Source organism: Polypterus senegalus, chromosome 10, assembly GCF_016835505.1.
Source record: "Polypterus senegalus isolate Bchr_013 chromosome 10, ASM1683550v1, whole genome shotgun sequence".
Lineage (NCBI taxonomy): Eukaryota > Metazoa > Chordata > Cladistia > Polypteriformes > Polypteridae > Polypterus > Polypterus senegalus.
In genome coordinates this window covers 26,208,125-26,233,625 of record NC_053163.1, presented here as the reverse complement: position 1 = coordinate 26,233,625, position 25,501 = coordinate 26,208,125, and the positions used below count along the sequence as shown (strand labels likewise).

The 25,501-nt window shown below is 39.9% G+C and overlaps 1 protein-coding gene across 1 annotated transcript in view; it reads left to right on the top strand.

Moving 5' to 3' along the window:
• The window catches only part of LOC120536973 (complement C1q tumor necrosis factor-related protein 1-like), a 35,408-nt gene extending 10,573 nt beyond the window's left edge, over positions 1 to 24,835 (top strand). Inside the window, exons 2-3 of the mRNA XM_039765555.1 lie at positions 3,024 to 3,258; positions 23,740 to 24,835. Coding sequence (XP_039621489.1) covers positions 3,033 to 3,258; positions 23,740 to 24,287 — 774 coding nt within the window. The 5' untranslated portion in view covers positions 3,024 to 3,032 and the 3' untranslated portion in view covers positions 24,288 to 24,835. The remainder of the gene's footprint in view (positions 1 to 3,023; positions 3,259 to 23,739) is intronic.
• The last annotated feature ends 666 nt before the right edge of the window (positions 24,836 to 25,501 follow it).

The window sequence follows — 25,501 nt, the reverse complement described above, 5'->3', positions numbered from 1 at the left end:
CATAGTCTCAGAGGTCGCAACCTCATGGCTGCTGGATGCTGTAGTTTCAGGGGTTGCGACTTCACAGTTGCCTATGAGTATAGTCTTCTCAGAGGTCGCAATCTTTGTGTCATCAAAGTGACAGGTTAAAAATATTGCAATTGGTGCACATTCTCATCCAACATTATGGATAACTCCTACATTGCTTGCACTGATTCACTGATGCATCTTTCTGATTCCTGATTTCTAAGCCCTGTATTTTTTGACTATGATTATTTCACATTTTTGTTTTTCACAACAGTATTTTTGTCTTTCATCTAATGACTCAAGTCTGTAATTTTTAGTACATTTCTTCTTCGAGTCCTCATCATTATAAAGATCCCTTATCTTCCCCCAGACAGAGCACACACTGCAAGTTAAATGGGAATACTCACTGAATCTAGTATGTAGAATCACAAAGATGCGTGGCCTATTCTGTCTGCTCTTTTCAAAATCCACTTAATTAGGTTATAGGCTCATGGCTTCTGACCAGCCCTGATCAGGTCACTAGTACATTGCAGGGCACACTGACAATGATATAAAAGATTATGCAGAAGCAGTGAGAAGGTAAACAAAATAACCGGTTTTATTGGCTAACTAGAAAGATTGCAATATGCAAGCTTTCAAAGCACCTCAGGCCCCTTCTTCAGGCAAAATGTAATTCATCTAAAATGAAGATCGTTAGATTAGAAACCATAGTGTCGAAAGATAATTCATGGAGACGTGGGAAGAGTGTGGTGTAGTGATTAAGGCTGTAGACTTCAAACCCTGAGGTTATGGGTTCAAATCCCACTACTGACACTGTGTGACCCTGAGCAAGTCACTTGACCTGCCTGTGCTCCAATTGGAAAAAACCAAAGGGAATACAATATAAGCAATTGTATCATAAATGTTGTAAGGCGTCAGCCAAGTAAGTAAATCAAAATCGATCTCGTCCTACATAGATTTGGGACAATTTTGAACAAATGATGCACTGGTGAGAAGGAATATTCTTTTGAGTTTAGATTTAAGAACCTCCATGGGTATGATAAGTTATGATTTATTACAATCTGTGCGATGGTCTTTGCAGTATTAGATGTTATCATCACTGCAGTTAATGATTTAACTAGGTTTTGTCTTTTTTATTTTCTAGTTTGACTATGAAGTCATTTCTTGTAAAAGTTTGACTTGATTGTATGCAATGTTATTTTCTTGAAATAAAATTAAAAAATAAATAAATAAAATGGTGATGTTTATATCATTATGGAAATAATGAATGTTGTGGAAGTGATGAACGGTGTTGCTAGTTTGTTTCTAGTGTTTCTAGTTTGACTATGAAGTCATTTATCGTAAAAGTTCAACTTGATTGTATGCAATGTTATTTTCCTGAAATAAGATTAAAAATGAAAAATAAATAAAATGGTGATGTTTATATCATTGTGGGAATAACGAATTTGTGGTAATGATGAACGGTGTTTTGGTAATATAAAAAATAGCAATATTAAAATATTACACTTTTTAACGCCACCTCTTATGAACTTAATGCATAATCTTACATTCACTGTGTTAAAAAGCATACTTGGTTGAATGACGTTTCCCATACAAATATATATATATATATATATATATATATATATATATATATATATATATATATATATATATATATATATATTGCAAACTAGATTCCTGACAACAATTAGGGTGGGACCCAGGGCAGGTGCCCCCCCCCAAACCGCTGACTCTGCCACTGCCTACTGCCTCTTCTTCATCAGGGCTGGCGCATGTGCTTCTGTTCTGCTTGACAGGTTATTCAGGTGTTTTCTTTCAAAATAAACTCATGCAGTTAATGGATATATAGGTAGAGAATGGTACTGGGTGGGCACGGGTGCTGGTTGGGTGGGTCCTTTTTTTAGTGTTATATAAAAATGATGCAGGGTTCATTCTTCTCTGTTTCTGTTATCATGTAATTTCAATTAAAATAAAAAAGACCATGGGGGTAAGAATGTGTAAACTTCATGTAGACAGTGACTAAACTGAGAATGAGACCCTTGGCACAGAATCTGTCAGGCAGCGGCACTAATCAGTGTGTCAGTTGCCAACACAAGTAAAATTCAAAGTTGTTGTAATAAACAACAGACATGATTAAGTTATAATGTAGGCAGCAGGGAAAAGGAGAGCTGGCAGCACCCATCTGCTAAGATTCTAATATGTCTGAATTTTTGGGATAATATCATGCCACAGAAGTGTCTTTCCACCCATTTTCTTATCCTTTTTTTTCATTCAGGCATGTGAAGCACCTGAAGTAAGACAGGAACCACACCAGATAGACACCTTGTCCTTTATAGGAGGTCAATTAGGAGTATTTGGGATGTGGGAGTAAACTAGAGTTACCTACTGCTCAGGACAAAAGATCAAGGTAGAACTAACCACAGCTCCAAGCTGGCATCTTAAAGAAAAGCAAATTGTAAAGGCAAAGCCAGGCTGCTAAGCATCAGGTGAAATCAACTCGGAATTGACAAAAAAATCAAGATACGATGAGGCTATTCAAAAAAAGATTTTACAGTTGTGGGAGTCTGAAATAATCAGGATCGGGCTCTACCACAGATAAAGGAGTAGAAAAGGCTTGTGAATAACTATAATTTTAAATTATTACAATCATGAAGGTTAACCTTCAGAGTTTTTAAATTGATAGGTCCATGACAGCAGAAAGTAAGCAGCTGAGCTCAATTCTGTAGGATTATGAGAGTTAAATGCAGGAAGAGTTAAAAACTGCTGGGCCTGGAAGCTAACAGGATATTGTTTCAGAGTAGTGGAAAATGGAGGATAGCGATAATAACTGTATTTACCTATCCCTGAACTGTTATCATAATTATAGGAGATGGCGGTCCGCAAGTATTTCAGGCTCACTTGTTTCCAATACCGCAGATACAGGATTTTTTTTTTTTTTATAGCAGGAATAAAGTACTTTTTTGTGAAATTCATTTGGGACTTACACCATTTCTGTCTTTTTCTGTTGTTGTCAGGTTGCAATTATGTTTGCTCTGGGCTTGCCTTGTCTGCTTCTCTTTCCTTTACTTGTCTGGGGTGCACCACCTTCAGAGAAAACACCCTTATCAGATCGACCCCCTGGTAACTCACCAACAACCTGTCGCCGCTGTTGTGATCCACGCGAGACATTCGAGGGCGCTCCATCCCCCATGACGGCAGCCTACAACATGCCAGAGGTTCGCCCCTATATCAACATAACAATTCTTAAAGGTACTGTACAAATGTGTGAGTGGGAAGTGTTGAGAGATTTACGAAGGGTAAAGATATTGGAAAATTTCCAGTAAAACTCAAATCAGATCCAATTTTTTTATTAGTCAGTACAATATGTTGTGAAATGCTTAGTTGGTGAACTCCAATGGCGTGCATTAGAAGAATATAAAAAGGCAAAAAATATTAAATACTCAACTCTATTAATATCAATAAATACAATGACAGTGTTATATTAGTATTATACAAATATATAATAAATACATAACAACATAGAAGAATTACGAGTAGTTCATCATGTACCTCTAGACACTATCCTCATTTTTGGACTGTGGATAGTCCCTCTGAGTTGGTCTTCAGGCAGCGGTATTGGTTCCCTGATCACGACACAGAGACGAGGCTATTGTTGGGATGGCTGACATCTTTGATCAGTTTCTTTACCCTGGTCCAACATTGCTTGGTGTAGATGTCCTGGAGGTTAAAGAGTGAACGTCCAATGATGTGTTCAGTTGACTGCATCACTCTCTGCAGACTCAGGTGGATCCTGCTCTGCACTGTTCCCAAGCCAGACAGTAAGAGTCCCCTTTTGGATACTTTCAACGGTGGATTTATAGAAATTCTTTAATACCTGACAGGGTAGCCTGAGGTGCATGAAGAGAAGATGCTATCTTGCCTTCTTTGCTTCAAAGTGTCAATGTGCTTAGACTGGGCCAGGTCCTCTGAAACTGTTCACTGTTCACCTTCTCCACCTGAAGGAGTGGTAATGCCTCTGCTGTGTTCTCCCAAAGTCCACAGTCAACTCCTTTGTCTTGCTGACAGTTAGAAGACTGATTTTTTGACGTCAGTGTGATAGACTCTCCACTTCATCCAAGTAAGTCTGTTCATGGTTTTTAGAAATCAGGCCTACCATATCTGTGTCATCAGAAAACGTGACCATGATGTTCACAGTCACGTGCAGACATGTGTATAGCTGAAGTACAGCAGAGGACTCAGAACACAGTTCCGTGGGACCCCTGTGTTGAGAGTGAGGGTTGAGGAATTGTGACTACCCACTCAAACCACCTAGGAAGTTGAAAGCCCACCTGTATAGTGAAGTGTTCAGACGCAGGTCCATGAGCTTGACAATGAGCTTAGATGGGTTTACTGTGTTAAATGCAGAATTACAGTCTATAATTTCCACTCCTGTTGTATATAAAAAAACTGAAATATCTCATTGAAACCAAAATATAGACTCTTTACTCAGTACTTTTTTGAAGACCCTTTGGCAGTGGGTCTGACATGACAAGCTTTGCACACATGCATTTGGGGATTTTCTGCCATTCTTCTCTACAGTTCCTTTCAAGCTCTCTCAGGTTCTGTGGAGATTTTTGTGGACAACTGTTTCCCGGTCTCTCCAGAGATATTTAGTTGAGTTCAAATCTGGGATCTGGCAGAGCCAAATTAATTCTGTTTTGGCTTTGTGCTTAGTGCCATTGTCCTGTTGGAAAGTGAACTTTGAGCCCAGTCTGACGTCCAGAGCACTCTGAAGCAGGTTTCCATTAAGGAAATCTTTATCCTTTGCTCCACTCAGCTTTCCCAAAACCCTGACTAGTCTCTCAGGCCCTTCTGATGAAGAACAACCCAATAGTTGGATGCTACTATCACCATGCTTCACCACTAGAATGGTATTACTCAGGTAATGAGTGATGCTTTGTTTCCACTAGTCGTGACACTTAGAATTGAGACCAAACAGTTCAATCCTGGTTTCATCAGACAAGAGAATATTCTTCTCTAGGTGCCTTTTTACAAATTCCAAGTGGGTTTTCATATGTCGCCTTGTCCCTCCACCATAAAGCCTTGATTAGTGTAGTATTGCAGTAGTGTTTGTCCTTTTGGAAGAATTTAGGAGTTGCAGTGGACTCGACACGATCTGCTTCCAGACAGTGTTCAGAAGCCATTAAGAAGGTTAACAGAATGTTAGGCTATATAGCGACCTAATGTGTAGAGTACAAGTCACAGGAGATTATGCTCAAACCAGTTAGATAGATAGATAGATAGATAGACCTTGTCTGGAGTACTGTGTGCAGTGTTGGTCAAAAAAGACATGCAAAAAGTACAGAGAAGAGAGACTCAGCTAATTCCAGGGCTACAGTGGATGAATTAGGAGGAAAGATTAAGCAAAATAAGGTTAAGAGGAGACATGACTGAAGTGTATAAAATTATGAAGGGAATTAGTCCAGTGGATAGAGACTGTGAATTTAAAATGAGTTCATCAAGAACACAGCTGGAAATGTGCTATGGGTACATTTCACACAAACAGGAAGTTTTTCTTCACCCAGAGAACCATAGACAAGTTCTAAAGCAGGATGGTACACAGTCGGACTTTAGGGACTTTTAAAACTCAGCTTGATGTTATTTTAGAAAAATAAGTGAATAGGACTGGTGAGCTTTGTTAGTCTGAATGATCTGTTCTCGGCCAGATTGTTCTCATGTTCCAATATTCCCTCATCTCCACACAAGTTCTCTGGAGCTCAGCCAGAGTGACCATCGGTTTCTCAGTCACCTCTCTTACCAAGGCCCTTCTCTCCCCAACTACTCAGTTTAGCCAAGTGGTCAGCTGAAGGATTAGAGGCTATTCTAAACATTTCCATTTAAAAATTATGGTGGGTTACTGTGTTCCTGAGATCCTTCAATACTGCCTAAAACGTTTGTAACCTCCTCCAGATCTGTTCATCGAGGCAACCCTGTCGCTTAACTCTGCATGCAGTGGCTTCGACCTCATGGCTTGGTTTTTGCACAACTGTGGGACCTCCTATAAACCAGTGTGTGCCATTCTTAAATCAGCTCCAATCAATTGAATTGACAACATGAAGACTCCATACAAGGTGAAGAAACATCTCGATGATGTACCTCAGCCAGATTTCACGTGTCATAGCAACTGTCGGAATACTTGTGTAAATGTGATATTTAGGTTGCTTATTTTTAATGCATTTGCAAAAGAAATTCTAAAATACTGTCTTCGCTTTGAGATTCTGGGATTTTGAGTGATGCCTGATGTGGGAAAAAATGAATGTAAATGATTTTAGCATAAGGCTGCAAAAGAATAATATGAGAAAAGATCAGGAGTGGTCTCCCCTAGATTTTCTCATATACTCAGATATGGAGATGGATATTTCAAGAGTAAACCACAAGACAATTATATTTTTATATTACATACAATAAAGAACCATCAACAGCAAATCAAATCAAATTAATAGCATATTGAGCAATTTTTATAAAAGTAAAGTTAAAAAAGTTGGACTCTGCAGCTGTATGAATAAAAAATTTGCCATGATACTTTTATTTTAGCGAACAATTCAGGTAGACTGCAGTTGGCTGGCACCCTGCCTGGGGTTTGTTTCCTGCCTTGCGCCCTGTTTTGGCTGGGATTGGCTCCAGCAGACTCCCGTGACCCTGTAGTTAGGATGGATGGATTCAGGTAAATTACCACTTTCAGTAAGCGGAAGTGGGTCAAAAGTTGAAAGAGACTTTAGTAATTTGTGTAATGTAATAATTGCACGCAAAATTTCCTTTACATAAAGCAAAAACAGTTCTCAAATGTGTACGTATTACCATTTGAACGTCAAACGGAAAATTGTGATTATGTCAACAACCAATCATTTTTGGACAATGTGCAAAGCAACAAAAAATGCTTAGGATGTGATGCTTTACCATAATATGATGTGAAATGATAAAACTTATTAAATAGTTTTGGGGAAACGTTTCAGGTAAAGTACCACTTCCGGTTAGTGGAAATAGCTCAATAGTTGATAGAATATACGTTTTGTACCTAGTACTTGTATGCAGAATTTGGTTGACCTACGTGAAAGCGTACTCAAGTTATCATGTTTACATACAGAAACACACACACACACACAGACATAATTTCAAAAATGGTATTTTTGGACTCAGGGAGGTCTAAAACATTGAGATTCATCAAAATCTCGAAATTGAATTTTTGGATGATTCCAATATTTTTCCTACACTTCGTATACGAGGACTCAGGCAAGTCTGAAATGTTGAAATTCATCAAAGTCTCGAAATCGAATTTTTGGACGATTCCAATAATTGCCCTATACTTCGTATTCGAGAAAGTAAAAAACTTATGGGATCTGCGTACTTTCTGAAGGCGCTGTATATGAACAAATGGATAATAATATTAAAAATACTAATGCTGACAGGACTGAAGTCTCATCCACGTTTTCCTTATGACTTGAATACAGAGTTACTAGGATAGATGTTGAGCCTTGCACTCTTGCCATGTGTTAAATGGGATATAAACAGACAGCTAGATGGATGTTGGTCCATCGTTACTATGGTTATCACGTGTGCTTTTGTGAAATGATACCTTATTCATGTCGTTGTGATCTGTAATATCACAGTATTTGCCTAAGAGTACTGTATAATCAGAACACTCCTAAGTGTAGTAACTATGCATTATCAAACTTGCTTCATACATTTCAGGGTTTGAAGCCTATCAGGAGTAAAACAGAAACAAATGCTGATTAGATGTCAGGACTTATTATAATGTGATTCCGAATAGATTAATTTGTATTTATGCTTGAATAGAATTGTTTTACTGTTTTGTTATTTGTTTTTCTTTTTTTGGGGCGGTGGTGCTGATATTTGCAATACTTTCGCAACATTCATTTAAATTATCCAAGAACAATCTCTCATAGGATGTGTTTTCCTTTTATTAAGGTCATTGCTGTGGTCTCTATCAACAATAAGACTGTTTTCTTTCTTTCTGTCAGTTCCTAAAACTTTAATTTTGTAAGAATCCACTTGGGCATTTTTATTTTGAAGATTTTGCCTGAAAAACATATAATTAACTAACTCCAAAAATTGTTTTGTTTCCAAAGCCAGATGGATTCACCACATTTAAAACAAATCCTAAAAAATAAGTGAAATGAAAAATAGAAGACAAGTAGGTAGGACAAAGAGTTGGCCTGGAATGAGATTCAGCAGGAGATAGCTAATTAAATACAAAAAGCAACATTCTAGATACTTTCCTTTTTTACAGTAATTTTTTGCCACTGGAAACATAATTGCAATTAATCTCAAGCTACGTGTGGGCTTTCCTTAGAGGAAGCATCTTTCTTTATTTTAAAAATTTGCTGTGTGGTCCTGCAAGAAGGACAATGTGACACAACATAATCCAACACATATCAAAACATGCAGAACGGAGAGATGGACCCTGTGATCATCAGAGGTGACTGTGTGCAGAGGGTGCAGACCTTTAAATATCTGGGAGTGCAGCTGGATGACAAATTGGACTGAACTGCCAATACTGATGCTCTATGTAAGAAAGGTCAGAACAGACTATACTTTCTAAAAAGGTTGGCATCCTTCAACATCTGCAGTAAGATGCTGCAGATGTTCTACCAGACGGTTGTGGCGAGTGCCCTCTTCTACGCGGTGGTGTGCTGGGGTGGCAGCATAAAGATGAAAGATGCCTCACGCCTGGACAAACTTGTTAAGAAGGCAGGCTCTATTGTAGGATTAAAGTTGGACAGTTTAACATCTGTGGCAGAGCGACGGGCACTAAGCAAACTCCTGTCAATCATGGAGAATCCACTGCATCCACTTAACAGTGTCATCTCCAGGCAGAGGAGTAGCTTCAGTGGCAGACTTTTGTCACTGTCCTGCACCACTGACAGACTGAGGAGATCGTTCCTCCCCCACACTATGCGACTCTTCAATTCCACCCGGGGGAGTAAATGCTAACATTAATTTTATTTTAATTTTTTTCATTTTTATTACTATTTAATTTAATATTGTTTCTTTGTATCAGTATACTGCTGCTGGATTATGTGAATTTCCCCTTGGGATTAATAAAGTATCTATCTATCTATCTATCTATCTATCTATCTATCTATCTATCTATCTATCTAATAAGAAGCCTTCTGAGCCTTGCATCGTTGCAAATTTCTGTTGGAACCTGTCACCATGTTCACCACTGACTGGATCAAGATGAGCAGGGAAGACGTCCGAATGTGAATGTAGAAACTGAATCCTAAGCAACATGTTGCAGTTAAGGGTTTTGTATGCTTAAAGCATGTTGTCAACCATCTGGACATAATCTGATGTCCTGGAACCAAATGCTTATGGGTCGGCCAGTTTTTGTCAATGACATGAGACTCTTAAGCACGGCTGTCCCATTCACAAATTAAATACCCACTACCTGGTATATCTGAGCTGTGTTCCTAGTAGCAGTGCCACTGATTTTAGATCACCGCTGTGAAATAAACAGACTCGACACACTCAAAAAGGTTTGGGGCAGCCACCCGTATAATATCCCTGGCTGCAAAAGACTTTGAAAATGGCACTGATGTGCATGTCGACACTTGAACTGATGTCTTAATGAAAACATGGTGGCTTTAAAAGCCAGGATTGGAAGTGACATGGCGGAACCGGAAGTGACGTTCTTCTGGATGCCGGATCGTGAAATGAAATTTTCCTGGGAGCTGGAACCGGAAGTACCATTGTTCTGGGTGCCGGAACCGGAAGTGATGTCATCAAGGGTGAATCAGGCAGGTTTTCCCGTGTTTGGACTGCAGAGGCAACAGAAGAAGGTTTAGTGTACCCCGCCACCCCCTGGCCTGGCTTGTAACTACCTTCCCTTGGTCCCTACAGTTTCTTCCTACTCACACATGGGTGACAGCACACATATTCCAGTTTTAGTTGTACTGTATAAGCATTCCCAAAATTTCAAAAGGAAATCACAAAAATAGGTGATTGCAATAAAACAGTATGTGACAGGAAAATGTAAATATTATGTTTGTGACCATCAGGCCATTCCTAGTAGCAGTACTAAAACTTTTAGATCACCACAGATGTTCCTGTTGTATTTGTTGTATTGCATAAGCATATCCATAATTCGAGAGGAAGTCACAAAAATACGTCATTGCAATAAAAAGGAAAATGTAAAGGTATTTTGTGACCATTGGGACATTCCTAATAGCATTGCTACTGCTTTTAGATCACCACACATTTTCCAGTTATTAGTTGTTGTACTGTATAAGAATAGTTGCAATTTCAAGAGGAAATCACAAAAATTGGTGATTGCAATAAAACAGGTTGTGATAAGAAATTTTAAAAATTATGATTGTGATCATCGGGCAATTCCTAATAGCAGTGCCACTGCTTTTAGATCACCACACATGTTCCAGTTTTAGATGCTATACTGTGTAAGCATACCCGTAATTTGAGAAGAAATCACAAAAATAGGTGATTGCAATAAAACTGCACATGACAGGAAATTTTAAACATTATATTTATGATCATCGGGCCATTCCTAATAGCATTGCCACTGCTTTTAGATCACCACACATGTTCCAGTTGTATTTGTTGTACTGCATATGTCTACTTCTCTACAGTTCCGCAAGATTCGCCCAAAATCATCGTTGAACATCAGAAAATATGGCAAAGTCCCATGGTCGAGGGAGGTAAACATCTACCACAGTGGCCCTTAGCTGAACATGTTATTCCAGCTCAACGCATACATCTCTTTCGACCAGTTTTTGGTGAATGAAGATTCAGCAAATTTTGTTTTGTTAATTACTGAAAGTCCTGCCAGACATCAACAAGAATGACTCCTCTTCCTGAGTTGCTGTGGTTTAATTTGTTACCCACGATGGCCATAATTACAGGCAAACAATCCTGGGAATTTTAACTACTTTGTTAAATCAGGAACCACGCCTATTTTAAAAATATGGTGTATCCTTCATTTAACAAAGTATTTTAAACTCATTCATCCCATATGTGTTTAATTTTGTGAATGATCGGCCATAAAATGTACATAAGAAAACGATACAGCTCAACACTAATACTGGACAACTCATTTAAAAACCTACACTGTCTCATAATTGTAAAAGTGATAACGAAATTGAAGTTTACAAATATTCATTAGATGAAGATTAAAAGACAGTGAAGGTAAGGGTAGATTGCAAAACCTTTGAAAAGAAGAACATAAATCACTTATTCTGATGGTCATACAAGACAAAACCCTAGCAATTTCTGGATCAGGAAATTCTATATTTTTTAAACAGAATAATGACCCTGATCCTAAAATGAGTTCATCTATTAATACATTATTTTTCTGAACCCACTTATTCCATTTCAAAGTCAGACTTTATGCTATGAACTTTGGGCCATGCCAGGTATAGAAACTCATCAACTACCTGCAATCTTCCCATTTGTTATTTTTGTGAGTCACATAATGAGGACCACATCGGTGTTGTGATGCAGGCTCACAAAACACAAAAACAAGGAGCACATTTCAAAATTTAGCTCCAAACTACCGAAGAAGAAGAAGGAGTTGGGAGGATGCGCTAATACAGCACATTGCCACACGCACCACACGACCAATCAACTCTGGATCCCAGATTAGGGCCCAAGTGTAGCCATGTGACAGGTGACACCTCAGCACCACACTAGTTCAGATGGAATGAAACAGTAGGAGTTTTTTTTATGGTGGCTGGAGTGCCAATCCTGCCACCAACAGGAAGGCCTAAAAACAAAGAGCAGTAAACCTGGTCCCAAACTCAAACAGCAGGCCTTGCAGCCTAAACTCCAAGGAGGACCAATGCTTATAAAACCCCTGCACAAATTAAAAAAAAAAAAGGGAATTAAAATAATGAAGTTTACTGAAAGAAACAAGAATCTAAAAACTTACATAGTGATCAGTTGCAATTATCTGTCCTAATCGCTACAGAATTGTTGTCTGTATTTTGTTCATTATAGTGTCTATATTTAGTCTGTCACTTAGCGCAGATGTTCCGTCTGTTGTAAAGTTGCCAGGCAACATTCAGAACATTACTGAGCACTGGTAAACTTTAGTCGTTTTCCAACTGACATCATTTATATTTTGGAGTTTTTCTTTGTCCGTTTCTTTTATGACAAGCTTAGAATTATGTTTTACAAAATGGTGTCTCTGTCCTGTGTAAGTGCCCAGAAAGGACGGATAAGCTTCCTGGTCAGAATGAAGTAGGATTTCTTGCCCAGCTGGGAAGCCATAATGGAAAGATGGCCAGAATGGGGATACTACCCAACCAGGATGCTTTATAATGTCCTGGCAGCCATTCTGGAAGAAAGAATGGACTGGTAAGAGCTGCAAGAGTTCAACCCCCAGATTACTAGGTGGCAGTGTTCCTTGCAAGTAGTCCCAGTTTGGACACGCACAGGGCTGCATGGGAACTGGAGTCCAGACCAGCCCTTAAGGGGTCTACAGGGCACTTCTGGGGGGTGGGAGGGGGTGGGAGGGGGACCTTAGCAGCTTAACAAGGAGCCCGCTGCCGCCATTTCCCATGTCGTTAGAGTCAGAAGACAGCGGGTGAAACTCACTGGAGGAGAGAAGGAGAGAGAGAGAACATTTAAGTCTGTATATTGGTCGTAGTAATTGTTATTTTTGAGCTGTGTGGATTAAAAATCATTTATATGATCCTGGAGTTGTGTTAGGCCTTGTGTGTCTGGAGTTTGGGGGTTCGGTGGTGCCCTCTACTGCTCACACCTGCCATTTGACATATTACTTTTGTTATCAATGTTAATAGTAATTCAAGAAGCATAAATAACTTTTTCATTTATGAGCCGTTGATTTCCTCCACAAGACTTTTAACCACAAAAAACGTACAGTACATATGTTATATATAAACGTCTATGTGTGGCAAGTGTGTGTGTCTGTCCGGCCCGGAAGTGAGAAGTGGAGTCGGGGTAAGGGCTCCACCTCTGAGGAATCAGAAACAATATTAAAGTGAGGCGAGCACATTGGCAAAACGAAAACTCCAAAGAAAGAGACTCTCGCTTAGCCGCTCATGCACAAATGATGCGAGCACATCGGCGAAACCAAGCCTCCTAGGAGAGAAATGCCCAGAGTAGTTGCTTTCCTGTCATCTCTACATTTCAAATTTTTTCTGACCATTTCAATCATTTCTAGGATCCTTGGCCTTTTACAGCATGGGCTTACATAGCTAGTCAAATATAATGCTGCTCATGCCTAGCAAGATGGTACTTGAGTTAAAAGAAGGAAGACAAGGGAAGTTAAGAGGATTCAGAGCAGAATCCATGAATCCAGGTGATTACATAGGTTACCTTCCATTTAAAGGAATACTCCACCGAGAAATATTTTTTTTATGTTACTTACCCCATGAGCTTTGTAGTTGTGACACCAGTGGCAAGATGTTAGCTGTGATATGATTTTTGACTATTGTATATTTTTCAGCAGCTTGAGAGTCTGCACATTTTCATGAATGTAGAAAAATATCAGGTGATGCGTGCCAAGGCTATGCAGCAGAAGCGGTCATTGAACAATTTAATTAGGAATTTATCTCACCAAACTTGATTCCATTCACGCATCCAGACTGAGCTACAGCACATTTGTACTTTGGCTAGAGCTGTCACATTTGCAGCATTTTAGGACGTCCCCTACCTCCCTTCTCCTCTCTTAATATTGTTCTGCAAACAGCTTTAGCAATGGGCCTTCATTATCAGTAAAAATGTAAAGCTGTGCCCCCATCATGCTGAACCTCTAAACAGAGCACGTTGTCAGATTAATAATTTGTGTTTTGAGATGGAAAATGTCATTTCATTTGTATGTTTCTGCTAAGGATGGATATAAAGATTTCAGTGTAAATGCAATGTGTGTATAATGCATTTGCTACATATCCATATACGATTGTGTAAACAGGTTATTTATGATGTGTTTAATCACGTGGATAAAATCATCAGCATCAGAATATACATTGGTGATGTAAGTAATCAGCAACAGACCCTTATAGGAGGGGCTGGGACAGCGTTAGGTGAGTGCAGAGACTGATAAGGCGGTGGTTAGCTGGTTCAAATGTAAACGTGACTTTAATGCAAAAATATGAGTTTAAATAATCACAGTGGAATATGATCTGGTAACATCACCTTTGGTAAAAAATCTAATGGTGTGAATGTCATACTTGCAAAAGGAATAAGACCATGAGCGTCCTGAAACTTTTGCAAAACGTGTAAAATTAACTTAAAATTAATGACCAATTTGCAAAAGGAATGTTTTATTTTTTACCAGGAATAGATAGAAAGATATATAGATAGATATGAATTTTAGTGTAGTTGGCAGGATAGATAGATAGATAGATAGATAGATAGATAGATAGATAGATAGATAGATAGATAGATAGATAGATAGATAGATAGATAGATAGATAGATCATTTTTTTTTTTTTACTTTTAAACAGACCTTTATTAACAACTAGCTGATTACCCAGTGGCTTCGCTCACTGAGTGCAAGGGAAAAAAATAAAATGTAGTATTTATAAAATAAGTTATTAAGTAGTAAATCATTTTGATAAAAGAATTTGAAGAACATATAAGAAGCATATACATTATTAAACAGTAAAACATTTCCATAAGAGAATTTGAATGATATATAATAAGTGTATAAATTTTTAAACAGTAAAACATTAACATTTAAGAAGTAAAGATACATTGAGTACTACTGCAGTGGTTTCGGGTAAACTACCTGCTTGACAACCTTGCACTACGTGCCTGTGATTTAAGAGAAAAATTATTCTGAGAAATGTGGACGCTGCCCTTCCGTGCTTAACGGGCAGAAGGTCCAAACAATTCCCAAGACCAAAACTTAACATGAAGAGGTTGGTACATAGATGTAAACCCTCCATCTTCTTAAAAGAATTCATCACAAAAGCAGCCTTGAATGTTGCGGGGTTTTAGTGACCTGAACTCACCTTAAGGGACAGTAAGTAGCCGTGCACCGCAATTTACCAAGAGAGTCATGCTTCGATGGCACCGATTACACTCATTTGCAAAGATTTCAACTGTCCAAGGAGCTGACGGGGCACTTGAAGTGTCACAAACAGTGCGAGAAAAGAAGACGCTGCCCAAAACTGCGAAGCTGTCATGCCGGCAGAGCAGCCCGACAATCCGCACCTTCCAGCGTCCACTTTGTTGTCATGAACCCTCGCCGCTGAAGGCAATCTTCTACAGCTCTGCGCAGTTAAAAAGTAGAAAGATGCAAAGCTGTTTTCCTAATCTCTTCTACTATCAAGTACTGCCAATTAAAAAAAAGTTAGAATGTGGCAGTTTCCGTGACAGTCACGTGGACGAATAAATAAAACTTCTCTGTCAGAACGCACCTGGCGGTGGATGGCTCAGCGCTGGAGTCCAGATAGGAGGGTTGGGAGAGGGCGACTTCTATGGGCTAGATCTGCGTGTTTGTGTTTACAGTCAACCCTCGTTTATCGCGATTAATCCGTTCCAGACTCTGCCGCGATAAATGAATTTCCACGAAGTAGGATTCTTAAATCGAATATTTTTGCAGTTAGAGCATAGAAAACCTGTTTACGACCTTCTAAATACAGTAATTCCTCCTCGATCGCGGGGGTTGCGTTCCAGAGCCCCCCACGATAGGTGAAAATCCGCGAAGTAGAAACCATATGTTTGTATGGTTATTTTTATATATTTTAAGCCCTTATAAACTCTCCCACCCTGTTAACATTATTAGAGCCCTCTAGACATGAAATAACACCCTTTAGTCAAACGTTCAAACTGTGCTTCATTACAAGACAGAGATGGCAGTTCTTTCTCACAATTAAAAGAATGCAAACATATCTTATCTTCAAAGGAGCACCGTGAAGAGCAGATAATGTCAGAGAGAGCGCTCGCTAAGAAAAGCAAACAATCAAAAAATCAATACGTGCTTTTAAGTATACAGAAGTACCACGATAAAGCGGCATTTTGTAGAGGAGCATCCTATCTTCTAGGCAAACAGCCACTGTGTAAACAGCCCCCTCTGCTCACACCCCCTCCGTCAGGCAGAGAGAGTGAGAGAGACAGAGAGAAGCAAACAAAACAAGCGCCACGCGGGAAGCATATCTTATAGCATTGAGGAGTTTTAGTTAATATGTAATACATGCTCTGATTGGGTAGCTTCTAAGCCATCCGCCAATAGCGTCCCTTGTATGAAATCAACTGGGCAATCAAACTGAGGAAGCATGTAACCTAAATTAAAAGACCCATTGTCCGCAGAAAGCGGCGAACCAGCGAAAAATCCGTGATATATATTTAGATGTGCTTATATTTTAAATCCGCGAAAGAGTGAAGCCGCGAAAGTCGAAGCGCGATATAGCGAGGGATTACTGTACTTCTTTTCATTATCAGTAAAATAACTCTCACACAAATAATAACAATTCGTAAAGACAATATAAAAATGGCGTCCACAAACGAAGTGATTAGTTCCTGTATTATAATATGTTCTGTGGTCATACGTAATTTCCGTTTCGCGTGGTCATATACAATTTCGGTTTCAAACGCGAAAAGAATTTTATATATATAGATTGTAACACAATTGCAGTCAAATTAACAGCCAAAATTAAACAACATTTAAAAACAAAGTTTTCCTACTCACGCTTTAGTAGTAGACATTCATTTTCCATGGAACATAAAACATCATTTACTGCCCAGATTTCTCTAAATAGATAGATAGATAGATAGATAGATAGATAGATAGATAGATAGATAGATAGATAGATATTAATTTTAGTGTAGTTGGCAGGATAGCATCGATAGATAGCATTTTGCCATTGGCATGAAGGACCCCCAATAGCGTTTCCTGACACACTTCTGCTGTGTAATTCATTGGCTGAAAGCCGTCAGTGTTAGTGTGTCACAGAGAGAGTTTAGTTTTAATTCTCTCATTTGCTGTGACCTCCAGAGAGTGCCTCCTATAACTGAGCCTGCCCTTTTAATTATCCTGTTGCTTTGGCGGGCCTCTCTTTTATTTCTTAGATTTGCAGCTATTGGTTAATTTGTAAATACGCATAGTTTTTAAGTAAAAGCTTAAAGTTAATGTCTCCATTCAACTTTTCATTTCTAGCTTTTCCAACTGCTGGATTGATCATTCTTTATTATAGCTGCAGTCCATGAAGGACATTAAAAATAGTTTGTGAAATTATCTATTGGTGGTATACTTGGTTTAAGTAAAGGAGTGAAAATAAACGAAAGTCCTGATCAGCAAGAAGCCGGCCATTAGAGATTGTAAAGGGTTGAAAGCACGGGGTACAGCATGGACAATGAGACAGATTACTGGTAACGATTACTTTGTTGGTTTTGACATTTCTTCCTATTTCCCCATTAAGAAATGAACCTAAGAGGTTAGCTAACACCTTTTGTGTTGGGTGTACATTGCAGGTGATCTGATAACACTTGATCCAAGCATGTAGGTAAAAAAGTATGAAAGTTCGACTGGTTTTGAATTTACTGCTCATGATTTCATGACTGTGATTTCTAGTTTAGTGTTACAGATTGATGTCTCAATTTCTGGAACCTCCGTTTTTTTTTTTTTTCCCTGCTTATGATTTCATCTCCTAATCCATTTATAAAAATTCTTTCATGCCTGCTTTCAGCCAAGTTTAGTTTGTGAAAGCTTTTAAGTGGATTACCTCCGATTTTGTCCCTAAGGAAAATCAATTAAAAATTTGTAGTGAATACGGGACACAATAATAGAATTGTTTTAAATTTGCATGTTCTCCCCGTGTCTGGGTGGGTTTCCTCTCACAGTTTAAAGACATGCAGGTTTGATGGATTGGCATTTCCTAAAATGGCCGTGCTGAGTGTGCGGATGTGTGTGTGTTTGCCCTGCAAATGGACTGGCACCCCACCCAAGGTTTGTTCCTGCCTTTTGCCCTGTGCCACTGGGTATAGGCTCCAGCAGACCCACTGTGACCCTATTCAGGACTAAGGGGGTTCGAAGATGACTAATTGACTGACTGTTTTAAATCACAAGCTAAAATTTCCACGTCACCTTGCCACTTCAGCTGACATTTTACCATTTAACCTGCGTGTTATTTATTTTCATTTTATCTGTTCATTTTTCTCTTGATATCATTTTTCTGCAAAACTAAATTAAACCTGCAAGCTCACAGGCTGACTCATGCGCTTCTCAGTAAGGTGAGGAATGACTTTACCACAAATTATACTTTTTTTTTCTTTTTTTTTATAAATGCCTTGAAAAGAAAACAGCCCAGTGCAAAGCCAAGCCACTAATTGCAGTTTAAAGTTTAGTGGAGCAGCTCCACAGCACTTTGCATTTAGATTAAAAATAATTAAAGGAGGCGTTAAAGTATGTTATGAGAAATAAAAAAAAAGAAATCTCTTAATTAAGAGCAAACTGACAAATCTAAGGCTGCAGCCAGGCATATCTTTGAATCCTTTTTGCCTTTAATTCCGTGGCATAACGCGGTGTGGCTCTTCTCGCTAAGTGCCAACAGCTGTGCCTTTGACTTCTCGCAGGTAAGACCCTCTCCTGCTGTGTGCTCACTGCGTGAAGTCGATGTCTTCATCGCGGAGGAAAATGTTTGAAATTTGAGGGAGCATAATGTGAGAAATCATAAGAGCATGAATTTGAATATTTCCACACTACTTTCAGGCGGCATCACAAGTGCACCCACTTAATAATATTTTGGAAGCAAAGGCAAGATGCCTGGTGGTAAATTTGGCTCTACGCTGGGTTTCTGTGGAGCTGACCACCTGCTTAGGTGGTGAAGAGGAGGCAGCAATCAGATTCTGCCACATGTAAACTCAAAGGGTGGCCACAAAACAGCAAAGCACGTCGATATTTAGGGTTGCGGGCATACCATGTTGGAAGATGGCATAATGGAAGATGCCTGTGGAACGTAAAATGTTTTTTAAATGTGTATTATCTTCAAACCAGTAATGGCAGACTGCACGATAACGTGCACTGAATACACGTGACTTTAGGTTTTCATCCTATTTCTCTGTACGTATAGCATTCATTTGCTCAGAGGTTGATGTGCTTGCTGCTTCCTGAACAGCTCTTCTTTTCTCCACCCTAGCAACCCTCTTCTTCTCTTCTTCTGTTGGCATCTTTTCATATTAGAACTGATTAAGTCAGTGTTTGTGTAGCAATTAGTACGTTTTCCTTAACTTTCACTTAAGCTGGAACTTAAGTCTTCAATCTGCCTCAAGACTGATTTAAGATATGAAGAGGTAGGGGAAGTGACGGCGAAGTTGGTAGGGATGAGAACGGCGTCTGTACGCATGCGCTGCATGGCCACCCTGATGGCCAGAGCTGATTCTACAATAAAATAAGATAAAAATACAAAGAGGAACAACCTTGGAGGTCAATCATCACCCCGAAGCAGATAGTAGACGTCACGTAGTATATGTGTACCAAATTTCAGGTCAATCAGTCAAATAGTTTGCCAGCTACAGGTGATTTCAAATCCTGGACAGACAAATGGACAGCCACGTTAGCGTATTATATATAAAGATATATAGGTGATAGTATATTGTATTTGGAATGTGGTGTCATCCTGGGGTCACCACAAACTGTTTTATCTGTGGTGTTAGATAGGGGAGCTCTTCCAGAACCCAGGGGGGTGTCTATGGTATCGCATAGGGGCATATGCAGCTGTCAAATCAGAACATCTCTCTCATGACATCGGCCTCCTAAATTTTCTGTTGAGAATCTTCTCCGGTGATGCTCTGCCCATGTAACCATCTTCAGCTCCTGCTTGTTTTGGGGGGGATTGTGTGTTCAGTGTATGGAAGGCTTGCTCAATTGGATATGAATCAGGTGACTGGCTTGGCCATTCAAGAACTTTCCTGCCTTTCGGACCATTATCTTGTTGTAGGATGAAGTGACGTCCAATGCTTTTGGAGGCAATTGCTGGAACTTGAGGAGATCAGATGTTTCTACACACCTCAGGATTCATCGATCAACTTCTGTCAGCCGTTCTGTCATCAATGGAGATAAGTGTGCCGGGACCTGTGGCAGCCATACGGTCGTGGCCAAAAGTTTTGAGAATGACACAAATATTCATTTTCACAAAGTTTGATGCCTCAGTTTTTATGATGGCAATTTGCATCTACTCAAAAATGTCATGAAGAGGAATCAGATGAACTGCAATGAATTGCAAAGTCCCTCTTTGCCATGAAAACGAACTTAATCCTCCAAAAAAAACATTTCCAATGCTGTTGTGAGGAAGGCTTCAGGGCACACAAGAAAGTCCAGGAAGTGCCAGGACCTTCTCCTATAGGTAATTGAGCTGTGGGCACCACCAGTACAGAGCTTGCTCAGGAATGGCAACATGCAGGTGTGAGGGAGGTGAAGACTCTTGGAGGATGGCCTGTTGGATGTCAAGAAGTAAAGCCAAGAAAACCATCAGGGACAGGCTGATATTCTACAAACGGTACAGGGATGGGACTGCTGAGGACTGCTGTGGGAATGTCATTTTCTCTGATGAATTCCCTTTCCGATTATTTGGGGCATCCGGAGAAGAAAAGGTTAGTGGCGCTACCATCAGTCCTGTGTCATGCCAACAGTAAACCATCCTGACACCATTCATGTCACGTGGGGTTGCTTCTCAGCCAAGGGAGTGGGCTCACTCAAAATTTAGGCTAAGAACACAGCCATGAATAAAGAATGGGACCAAAACATCCTCCCAGAGTAACTTCTCCCAACCATCCAAGAACAGTTTGGTGACCAACAATGAACAATCCAGCATGATGGAGCACCGGGCCATAAGGCAAAAGTGATAACTAAGTGGCTCAGGGAACAAAACATCAAAATCTGGGGTCCATGGCCAGCAAACCCCCCAGACCTTAATCCCATTGAGAACTCGTGGTCGATCCTGAAGAGGCGGGTGGATAAAACCCAAAACCCACCAATCCTGACAAAGTCCAAGAATTGATTATGCAAGAATGGGCTGCCATTATTCAGGATTTGGCCCAGAAGTTGATTGACAGCATGCCAGGGTGAATTGCAGAGGTCTTGAAAAAGAAAGAAGGACCAATACTGCAAATATTGACTCTTTGTATAAACTTAATGTAATTGTCAATAAAAGCCTTTGAAACTTATGAAATGCTTGTAATTCTACTTCAGTATACCACAGAAACATCTGAAAAAAAGATCTAAACACACTGCAAAAGCAAACTTTGTGAAAACCAATACTGGTGTCATTCTCAAAACGTTTGGCTACGACTGTACATGCCAAAGCTATAACACCCCCTGCACCATGTCTAACAGATGAGGTGGTCCGCTTTGGATCTCAGGCAGTGCCTTTTCATCTCCACACTTGACTTTTTTAAAGCTTGCTCTTTTGCGTTTGACATCTCTCTCATTACATCATAATCCTCAATTTTCTGTTGAGACTTTGCCCCAAGCTCCACTTCTGACCCATTCAGATTCTTTAAAGATTCAGCTATGATCACTTAGGGTTTTTGCTACAAGGACTCCAACTTCTACTACTCTTAGCAATCCCTGGGTTTGTCACCTTCTTGACGTTCTTGCTTTTACTTTTCATTATACCCATTTCATTTCATGCCCTCCTTTAATATAATTACAGCAGAAATGCAAAAGACAGATGAGGTGATTTTTGCATCTCTGAAAAAAATCGCATTATTAATGTTTAAATAACAAAAGTATGAAGGTATTGAAATTCAGCCACAACTGTTATTTTAAGCTTTGGTACTAAACAAGACTAAACTTTAGTATAAAGCGCTGGTAAAATGTTATCTTAATATTAGTAGGAACAGGATGATACTGTGCACGGCATCTGTGTATATAAATACTCTTCAGTCACTGTTTGGTTAAGAAACATAAATGGCTCCTTAGTAACCAAGTAAACTGCAAAGATTTGTAAATACTTCTGCTGAAAAATGGCTAATGTACAGTATATACAGTGCCTTCCATAATGTTTGGGACAAAGGAACATTGTTCCTTGATTTGCCCTTCTGCTCCACAGTTTAAAATTACACATCAAATAATTCAGACATTGTGATCATTCTATCTATCTATCTATCTATCTATCTATCTATCTATCTATCTATCTATCTATCTATCTATCTATCTAGAAATAACACTTTTTCTTCATGGTCCCCCCATTTCAGGGAACCATAATGTTTGGGACACAGAAATGGCAGGTCTCTATTAAAGCCATTGTCATATTTAGGACTTTGTCGCATATCCCTGTGCATGCAATGACTGCTTGAAGTCTGCGATTCCTAGACATCACCAGGTATTGAGGATTTCCTCTGCTCTGCCAGGCCTCTAATGCAGCCATCTTCAGCTCCTGTTTGTTTCAGCTACTTGGCCCCTTAAGGTTTTCTTTTTTCAGAATATGAATGGTCTGCTCAACTGGATTTAAATCAGCTGACTGGCTTGGCCATTGAAGAAGTTTCCATTTTTTAGCTTTGAAAGGCTCCTGTGTTGCCTTAGCAGTACGTTTGGATCATTAGCTTGTTGAAGGATAAATGAGTTTACTGCATTTGCAAGAACTTGAGCAGATGAGATATTTCTGTACACCTCAGAATTCACTTTGTGACTGTCATCAGCAGTTCCATCAATAATGAAGAGAAGTGCACCAGTCAGGACCTGTGGCAGCCACACATGCCCAAGCCATAACACCCTCAGCACCATGTTGAACAGATGAGGTGGTCTGCTTTGGATCTCAGGCAGTTCCCTTACATTTCCTCACTTTGCTCTTGCCATCACTCTAAACAGGTTCATTTTTGTCTCGTCTGTCCACAAGACCTTTCCCAGAATTCTGCATGCCCTTTGAAGTTCCTTTTCACAAACTATAATCTGACCATCATGTTTTTGTGGCTGACTAGTGGTTTATATCTTGCAGTGTGTCCTCTGTATTTCTGTTCATGATGTCTTTTGCTGATAGTCGTCTCTGACAATACACACACATCTGCCTCCTGAAGACTGTGTTGGATCTGTCGGACAGGCGTTTGGGGCTTTACCATTGTGAGGACTCTTCTCTCATCAGCAATGGAGGTCTTCCTTGTCCTACCAGTACCTTTTTGATTACTGAACCTACCAGTGTGTTCTTTTTTCTTCATGATATTCCAGACAGTTGATTTAGGTCATCCTAAGGTTTTACCAAATGGTTTTATTCTTGTTTTTCAGCCCAATAATGGCTTCTTTGAATTTCATTGGCATAGCTCTTGTCCTCATGTTGAACAATGGCAATACAGACTCCAAAGGGTAGAAGCAGGCCGAAGTATCTTATCAAGCAATTAAACCCACCTGAGGAGTCACAAACATCTGTGGCATCAATTGTTCCAAAGATTATGGTGCCCTGAAATGGGTGGACATGCAGAAAAAATGTTGTCCTTTCTACATGTTGTGACCAAAATGTGTGCACATCCCATTAAATGAAAGTCCACAATATACACTTTAATGACAATGTCTGAATTGTTTGCTTTGTAATTTTAAATGGCGGAGCAGAGGGGTAAATCAAGGAAGAAATGAGTCTTTGTCCAAACAATATGGAAGACACTGTAGATTAATCCACATCTGTCACTACTAAAATAAGTGTTTTCTCTTTCTGCGGGGCAGCGTGGGCTTCAATTTCACGCCTGACAAGTCAAATTGGGTTATGGATAGAATTCAAAAGTAATCCTAATTATTTATTTAATTTATTTTCTTTTCGGCAGGTGACAAAGGAGACAAAGGAGACAGAGGTACCCCTGGGAAAGCAGGCAAAGAAGGGCCACTAGGACCCCGTGGATACATCGGCTCTAAAGGTATCAAGGGTCAAATGGGTGCCCCTGGGGACCCCTGCAAGCACCAGTATTCCGCCTTCTCAGTTGGCCGAAAAAAGGCTCTGCACAGCGTCGAGTACTACCAGTCCCTCCTGTTTGACACTGTCTTTGTCAATCTGTATGAACACTTCAACATGTTCAAGGGCAAATTCTACTGCTACGTTCCTGGGATCTATTATTTCAACGTGAACATCCACACCTGGAATTTCAAGGAGACCTACTTGCACATCATGCATAATGACAAGGAGAAGGTGATCTTATATGCGCAACCCAGCGACAGGAGCATTATGCAGAGCCAGAGCATAATGCTCGATCTCGAGCAGAATGACGAGGTCTGGGTGCGTCTTTACAAGCGGGAGCGGGAAAATGCAGTTTATAGCGATGACGTGGACATCTATATCACCTTTAACGGTTACCTGATCAAGCCTTCGGTGGAGTGAATGGGACACCAGCGACATTAAAACTCAGAGAAATGCCAGGAAGAGGCAATGCTGCCCCCTGTTTATTTGGTGCTATCTATATGCATATAGGTCTCTATACCAATCGGGGAAAACTGATCTTGACGCGTCTCAGGATCCAATTCAAAGGAAGCTGACCCGCTCATTCTGTCTCACGCGGAACTAAATGCACTCCTGCTTTTTTTCTTCATTTTGTTCAATTAGATACTGTATCGCAAAAAATGTATGGTGGAAATGTGGTGGACATCTTTTTAATCGGCACACAACCCTTTGTCTTTAGTCTGTCCAGTTTCCTACTGTGCTTGTCCTTCATTTACTTCACGTATTTTCAGTGCTATCATAAAGTTTTAAATCAGGAATAATTTTTAGTCAGTTAGCCCAGAGATGGGAATTCCATTTACTACTCTAACAACCCTTTTCTTCCTGAAATTGTTCACCATTATTATTTAGTTAATCTCAATCCCTTTGATCCAGGCCCTGCCACTACCTCACTTGGGTTTGAGATTAAGATTATACAACCTGTCATTTGATGCCTTCAGTCTGCTCACGTCTGTCCAATTCAAAGATGGAGTCGGTTCAGAGCGGGTCTCTCTGAGGCCTCAAAGAATAAGTTTGGTATTTTTCAAGTCATAGTTATTTCTCCACACTCATGGTATATACCGTATTTACTCGTGTACCACACACCCTCGTGTAAGACGCGCACCCTAATTTTTACAAAGAAAATCGCTAAAAAAGTTTTGCCCCATGTACGACGTTTGTTGTGATTGTATAGGAAGCATTTAGAGAGAGAGAGAGCACTGTTAAGCGAGAGTGCGAGCAAGAGAGAGCGCGAGTGAGCGAGAAAGCGAGCGAGAGAGAGAGAGAGCGTGAGCAAGCAAGTGAGAGAGAAAGCGTGAGTAAGCGAGCAAGAGAGAGAGCACGAGAAAGCAAGAGAGAGAGCGTGAGCAAGCGAATGAGAGAGAGCGCAAGTGCGCGAGAGAGAGAGCGCGAGCGAGAGAGAGAGTGTGAGTGCCAAGCGAGAGAGAGAGCGAGCGAGCGAGCCCAAGCAGAAGAAGTAAACATTACAGAATTACATTTCCTTGTGTATGACGCGCACCTGAATTTCTAATGCTAATTTTCGGGAAAAATTGTGTGTGTGTTACACACGTAAATACGGTATTAGGTTGTCATGTGAAATTGCATTTTAAAGTGCAACA